Source organism: Dipodomys ordii, unplaced genomic scaffold (assembly GCF_000151885.1).
Source record: "Dipodomys ordii isolate 6190 unplaced genomic scaffold, Dord_2.0 Scaffold31, whole genome shotgun sequence".
In the NCBI taxonomy this organism is placed as follows: domain Eukaryota; kingdom Metazoa; phylum Chordata; class Mammalia; order Rodentia; family Heteromyidae; genus Dipodomys; species Dipodomys ordii.
In genome coordinates, this window is record NW_012267247.1 from 6,536,174 (window position 1) to 6,543,069 (window position 6,896).

The following is a 6,896-nucleotide window of genomic DNA, read 5'->3' on the forward strand; positions in this document are numbered from 1 at the left end:
TTGCTTTCCAGGTGCCAGGTACCAGTCCAGATGCTTTATGAAATTACTACACTTTGGTTCTACCACACTAAATATTGAGGAAAATAAGGTATTGGTGAAGAAGAGATAAAGTTGGTTTTAAGATCAAAGCTTATAATTATAATCATGATTCCATGGTATCAAGATCACACCTGGGCATCTTCTCCATACCTCACCACCAATGGAAGCCATTGCCAGTCTTTTTTTTTTTTCCACTCCTGGGGCTTGAACTCAGGGCCTGAACACTGTCCCTGAGCTTCTTTTGCTCAGGGCTAGCACTCTACCACTTGAGCCACAGTGCCACTTCTGGCTTATTCTGTTTATGTGGTGCTGAGGAATTGGACCCAGGGCTTCATGCGTGCTAGGCAAGCACTCTACCACTAAGCTACATTCACAGCTCATCTTCCAAGGCACTTCTTGTGTGCCCGGAGACTCTTGCATGTGACCCAGTAGCACAGTGGCTCAAGTGATAGAGCACTAGCCTTGAGCACGGAAAAGCTCAGGGACACTGCCCAGACCCTGAGTTCAAGCCCCAGGACTAGGGGAAAAAAAACAAAACCAAGAAATGCAAGGATATTCACAGCCTATTAGGGAGATTAATTTAATACCAGCTCTACACTAATGCTGTGGCGAGTCCAAATACCCCAGCCCTCCTCAGGTGCCATGGAGTGGGGAGAGCTGGGCTTTGAATTACTTCCCACGCCTCACTGAGGGATCAAGTGATGCAGTAGGAAAGCTGGATTAACACTGCTGCCTGGCTGGCTCTCTGCTCTAGCTTGGCCTTCCTTCACCTTCCAAATAATCTCATCTTTGAATTCCTATCTCAGGGCCTGCAGCTGAGCAAATGCAAACTAAGACCATCCATGGTGCTCACTCAATAAAAGTATTTGTGGAAGGGAGGAATACAAATTTAGAATAAGTAGTACAGTAAGGTATAGTATCAGTGTGCGTGCACGCGTGTGCGTGCACACACACACACACACACATACACACAACAAAACAACCAAAAAGTAGGTATGATGGTGCATGCCAGTGGTCTTAGCTACTGAAGAGGTGGAGGTAGGGGAATCACAGTCCAAGGCTAGCCCAGGAAAAAAGCATGAGACTCCAATCTAAAGAACAAACTAAAAGCAAAAGCACTGAGGTGTGGTGATAGAGCATTTACCTACCAACCACAAGGCCCCAAGTTCAACCCTCACTATTGCCTAAATAAATAAATAAATAAAAGAAACTGGCTGGGAATGTGGCTTAGTGGTAGAGTGCTTGCCTAGCATTCATGAAGCCTTGGGTTTCATTTTCAGTGCTACATAAACAGAAAAAGCCAGAAGTGGTACAGTGGCTCAAGTGGTAGAGCGTTATCCTTGAGCAAAGAGAGGCCAGGAACAGAGCTGGGCTCAAGCCCCAGAACTGGCAAAAAAGAAAGAAAGAAAGAAAGAAAGAAAGAAAGAAAGAAAGAAAGAAAGAAAGAAAGAAAGAAAGAAAGAAAGAAAGAAAGAAAGAAAGGAAGAAAGGAAGAAAGGAAGGAAGGAAGGAAGGAAGGAAAAGAAGGAAGGAAGGAAAAAAGAAAGAGAAGGAAGGAAGGAAAAAAGAAAGAAAGAAAATGATATAATCTCTATATTTTCTTCTTAGGGGCGGAGGGTAGTATCTAGCTGTAATGAGACATTAAATAACAAACAGAAATGCTAGTTTATTTAAGAAAAAAAGCAGTTCTGTAAAAGTACCATGTTTCCTAAATGGCTGATGGTCAGGCATGTGCATTGGCAAAGTAGATGCTGGCTTTCTCTGCACATTGGATAGAGACAGGTCTTCCTTTTCTCCTTTTTGAACACATAAACTTGTGGGGAGAAGGAAGAGGAGGAGGGGGTGGGGAGGAGTAGGAGGAACAGGAGCTGGTCAGCCCTTGTGAATAGATTTTACTTTGTCAGATCACTGACTAAATCATTGGGCGGGAGCTTTGTGGTAAGGTTGCCTTCCAAGTGGGGGTGCGCCGGCTCCAGTTTGGAGGGGGCCTGCCCACGGTTGGGGCTGCAGTCTTTGTCTGAGAGGTAGGGTAAGTTGTCAGGGGTCTCCTCAGGGCTGGGATCCGAAGGGAAGCCCTTGAGGGCTGAAATGCGGTACCGCTTCCTCCGGTTCAGTTTATATATCCGAATCCTTTCTTTCTCTGCTTCTGGGTCGGTGAGAATTCCATCCCAGCGCAGGCTTTCGTTGACCTGGTTCGGGAGGTTCTTTTCTATTTCCGCACACTGGGGGTACGTCGTGCTATGGCAGGAAGAAGGGCTGTGTTGGCTTTCTTCCCAAGGGCTGTGGCCTTTGCTGGGACTTAAAATGTCTTGGAAGGATGAGGAAAGGGTCTGAGTCTTCGGGCCTTGACTCTGGTGTTTCTCTGCTGAGTGGAGGAAGAAGAAAGTTAATGTCTGTGGCCCTTTCTGCCCACAAAGCCTGGGAAGATGCCCCCCACCCCCCCAAGCCTCCACAGATAGCTCTTTTCCTCCAGCTTCATTCACCCCTCAGCCTGCAGGGTTTTGTCAGTTTGTGGGCAAGAGGAGCATTCCCCCCCCCCACTTTTTGCATGCTAAGTTACACCCCAGACAAGAGGACCCAAGAGTATCATGAATTTGTCAGTGTCACACAGGGGTGGGAAATCTAAGGCTGGCCTGGCTCCTAGTGCCCTTTCTTTCCACTATGACCTGGTGCCCCCCCCCTTTTCCCCCCACCTCACCACACGTCACTGAAATGCTTTCCAGGCCTAGGAGGCTATGACTCTACCACCAGTCTAGACGTTTTATGACGGAACAAAAGGAGAAGAGAAATGCTTCCTAAATCTGACTGGTGAAATGGATACTAGGCCAAATCAGGAAATATTTCTGCTTTATGCCTTATTATCTCCCTCCTTCTCTTTCTACCTCCCTCATCCCCCCCCCCACTCCACCCTTTTTATTTGGTGCCCAGTCCTGGGGCTTCAACTCAGGGCCTCATGTTCTCAATTAGCTTTCTTGCTCAAGGCTGGTGCTCTACCACTTGAGCCACAGTTCCACTTCCAGCTCTTTTTTGTAGGTCATGGGGCTTGAACTCTGGGCCTAGGCACTGTCCCTCATCTCTTCAGCTCAAGGCTAGCGCTCTACCACTTGAGCCACTGCACCACTTCTAGTTTTCTGGTGGTTTATTGGAGATAAGAGTCTCACAGACTTTCCTGCCCTGGCTAGCTTTAAACTGTGATCCTCAGATCTCAGCCTCCTGAGAAGCTAGGATTACAGGTGTGAGCCACTGGCGCCTGGCCACTTCCAGCTTTTTGCTGGTTAATTGGAAATAAAAGTCTCTCGGATTTTTCTGCCCAGGCTGGCTCCAAATCTCAGTCATTAGTTTTCCGTCTCCTGAGTAGCTAGGATTATAAGTGTGAGCCATCAGTATCCAGCCATCTTTTCTTCCTTCCTTTCTCTCTTTCACATGGATGGCACTTCAAAATCACATGGTACATATATAGAAACCCTAAGTTGTGGTTCGCTCATCAGTTCATCTTTTTCTTCTTTTTGCTGAAGGGGGACAGATCCCCCCTCCTCCAGGTAAAAGGGGGAATGGAAAAGAGAAAAGAAAAAGAAGGGTGAAAAACCCCTATCATGATATGTTCTTACCTTACTCCTTTCTGAAACTATTTGGTGTCCCCTGCTGACAGTCTGAGGTACATGCCACATGGCCACTGTTATGGCTACGGCCTAAAGCTACACCCAAGAGATACTAAACTTTCTGGCTTGCCTTTTGTGCTAGAATTTTTTTATGTAAAAAAAATTTTTTTTTGCCTTTTTATTATGACTCCACCTGATGAAGCAATTCTAATCTTCCCAAGTCCTTGTTCCCTTCCCAAACACAAGGCTGACTTGGGGAAGATGGCTGTTCCTTCCATCCCCAGACGGAAGAGCCACAACAAGAGCCACAAACACCACCCAGGATTAGCAGGACTGGACGCCAGAGCCCCTTCCCTGAAGGCCAAAGCCACTGAAGTAGAAGGTGACCACTCATGTGACCAAAGACTCCCAGCATGCAGGACAGGGCCTTCCATGTCACTGCTGCACTCTCTTCTCCAGTGGGCACTTGGGGGCTCCACTGAGGGATTTGGAGAGTGGAGGAGAGGAGCTTGGTGAAGGGCAAGGATGGGGTCTGTGGCACATGTTGTGTAGATACCTATGAAGGATTGGTGAGAGACTGAGTACCCCTGTGGATTCCCGTGTGGGTAAAACATCCAGGTCCTAGCAGGTGGTTTTTGAGGGGAGATCCAGACATGTGAATGTCTAGTTATATCTGTGTGTAAGTACCCACAATAGAGAAATTGCACCTTAGCTGCATTCAATGGGTGGCCTATCATTGTAGGGTGCTGCTTCGAAGGGAGTTAGGGATTATAAAAGATTGTGGCAGTGACTGGCATACTGCTAGCTATGAAGTCCAAGGCTGCTTTTTGGTGGATAGTGAGTGGATTCTATACAGGAAGGGATTCTTTCCTTTTCTTTTTTTTATTGTGAACATAAAATACCGTACAAAGGGGTTACAATTACATGGGCAAGGTAATGAGTACATTTCTTTTCTTTTTTTGGAGGTCCGGTCGTAGAGCCTGAACTCTGGACCTGGGCGCTGTCCCTCAGCTCTTCAGCTCAAGGCTAGCGCTCTACCACTTGAGCCACAGCACCACTTCCGGCTTTTTTCTTCTTGCTTATGTGGTGCTGAGGAATTGAACCCAGGGCCTCAGGCATGCAAGGCAAGTGCTCTACCACTAAGCCACCTTCCCAGCCCCAGTGAGTACATTTCTTATCAAGTATTGTTGCCTCTTCCTTTGTTTCCCCTTACTATCCCCTTCCCATTTTCCTTCCTTCCTTCCTTCCTTCTTTCTTTTTTTGCCAGGACTGGTGACTGAACTCTGGGCACTGTCCCTGAGCTTCTTTAGCTCAAGGCTAACACTCTACCACTTGAGCCACAGTGCCACTTCCAGCTTTTTCTGTTTATGTGGTACTGAGGAATTGAACACAGGGCTTCATGAATAATACTAGCCAAGTATTCTACCAAGAAACCACATTCCCAGGGCTGGGAAGGTGGCTCAGTGGTAGAGCGCTTGCCTTGCGTGCATGAGGCCCTGGGTTCGTATTCCTCAACACCACATAAGCAAAAAGAAAAAAGCTGGAAGTGGCACTGTGGCTCAAGTGGTAGAGCACTAGCCTTGAGCTAAAGAGCTGAGGGACAGCGCCCAGGCCCAGAGTTCAGGCCCCATGACCAGACCCCCCCCAAAAAAAAAGAAACCACATTCCCAGCCCAAAAAATTCTTCTTCCTCCTCCTCCTCTTCTTCTTCCTCCTCCTCTTCTTCCTCCTCCTCCTCTTTCCCCCCCACACGTTTTATATTTTTTTCTTTTTTCTCTCCACTGGAGCCCTACCTCCAGTCCAGTTTTGTTTTGCTGGTTAATTAGAGTCTCGAGGACAAGGGAGGATTCTTTTAAGTGCATTTACACGGTGGTGCTGTCCACGCAGAAGCTGGAAGCAGCAGTTCTTCACACACACAGAGGGGACAGGAAGAAGAGGCGCCTTTGTTTCTGTATGGGAGTGAGTGTAGTCAGGTAGTGTCTTTTAGAGGGGCCAGTCTCCACGTGTGGAAGCGTGGAAGGTGGGGGGGTGTCTCTGAAGGAGGGTTTGAAATTCCTGCAGGGAGAGTGTGTTTAGGATGTGTGAGTTAGGGCTGAGGATCTAGGAAGCTGAAAAAGGTGTTTGCATCAAACCAAGTCTCAGTGTGGGCCTGGGGAGGGAGGGGGGGTTGTGGACTCTGGGTATTGAGAATTCCCAGGGCAGGATGTAGGGTTTCCGTGTGGTATGGGGAGAGTGCAACTGGTCGGAGGGGGAATCTATGCTCCTGGGTGGAGGGTCTCTGAGGACACAGGGTCATCACTGTGACACCCTGAGTGGCGTGGAGGGAGTGGGGGGGGGGCTCGAGGCCTGCTGAGCTTCTGATTCTGGTCTGGCAGTGGTCTCCGGGGAGAGGGGCGTCTCTGGGATGGGGGTGTGTGTGTCCCGGGAGAGTGATCTCAGGTACAGGAGCTGGAGCAGCTGCGCCAGCTGTTCCTCTTACCGTCCCCCTTGCTAGACCCTTTGGTCTTCTTTTTCTTCTTCTTTTTCCTCTTCACTTTCCGTTTGGTCAGCTCTGTGGTGGTTCCTGCAATGGGGGGCAGTCTGGACCCCGACGGCGGCGGCGAGCCGGCTGCGCCGCCCGGCCACACCTCCCCTTCCTCGTCATCCTCCTCCCCGTCTGCGCCGTACTCCCCGGCCCTAGCCCCACCGTGGCCCGCCATCCGCCAGCTGGATCGCGACCTGCGCAGGGGCAGCCAGACCTCTGAGCTGCCGCTGAGCTGGCTGCGGGCACGGACGGCCCCGCCAGAACCACGCGTCTCCATGGCGACTGTGCCCACACCGAGCATGCGTGGTGGGACCGCGGCCGCTCCCAGGTGCTGAGCCTGGGACTTAGTTGTGCGCATGCATGATTGGGATGGTTGAAGACCAGGTTGAGCGGCTAGAGATTCTAAATTCCTGGGCTTGTTCATACCCGTGACTTTTAAAATGCTTTTTCTTCCTAATTGTTTTTGGTGTGTGTGTGTGTGTGTGTGTGTGTGTGTGTGTGTGTGTGTGTGTGTGTGTGTTTTGGGGGGAGGCTGTATTGGGGCTTGAACTTAGGACCTCTTGCTGGACTTTTTTACTCACAGCTGGTGCTTGAGCCACTGTTTACTGGTTAATTGGACAGAGTTTAGCCAACTTTTCTGCTCAGGCTGGTTTTGAACGGTGACTCTCCGGGTTTCAGCCTCCTGAGTAGCTAGGATTAGGTTACAGCCATTGAGTCACTAGCCAATGAACAACC

At 49.3% G+C, this 6,896-nt stretch overlaps 1 protein-coding gene across 1 annotated transcript; it reads right to left on the reverse strand.

Annotated features, from left to right (window-relative positions):
* Nucleotides 1–1,931: 1,931 nt before the first annotated feature.
* LOC105985673 (chromosome unknown open reading frame, human C17orf97) lies at nucleotides 1,932–6,336 on the reverse strand. Its single transcript, XM_013016306.1, has 2 exons — nucleotides 6,117–6,336; nucleotides 1,932–2,404 (listed from the first exon to the last, which is right to left on the reverse strand). Exons 1-2 carry the CDS (start codon nucleotides 6,334–6,336, stop codon nucleotides 1,932–1,934), a joined length of 693 nt encoding a protein of 230 aa, XP_012871760.1.
* Between the last annotated feature and the right edge of the window lie 560 nt (nucleotides 6,337–6,896).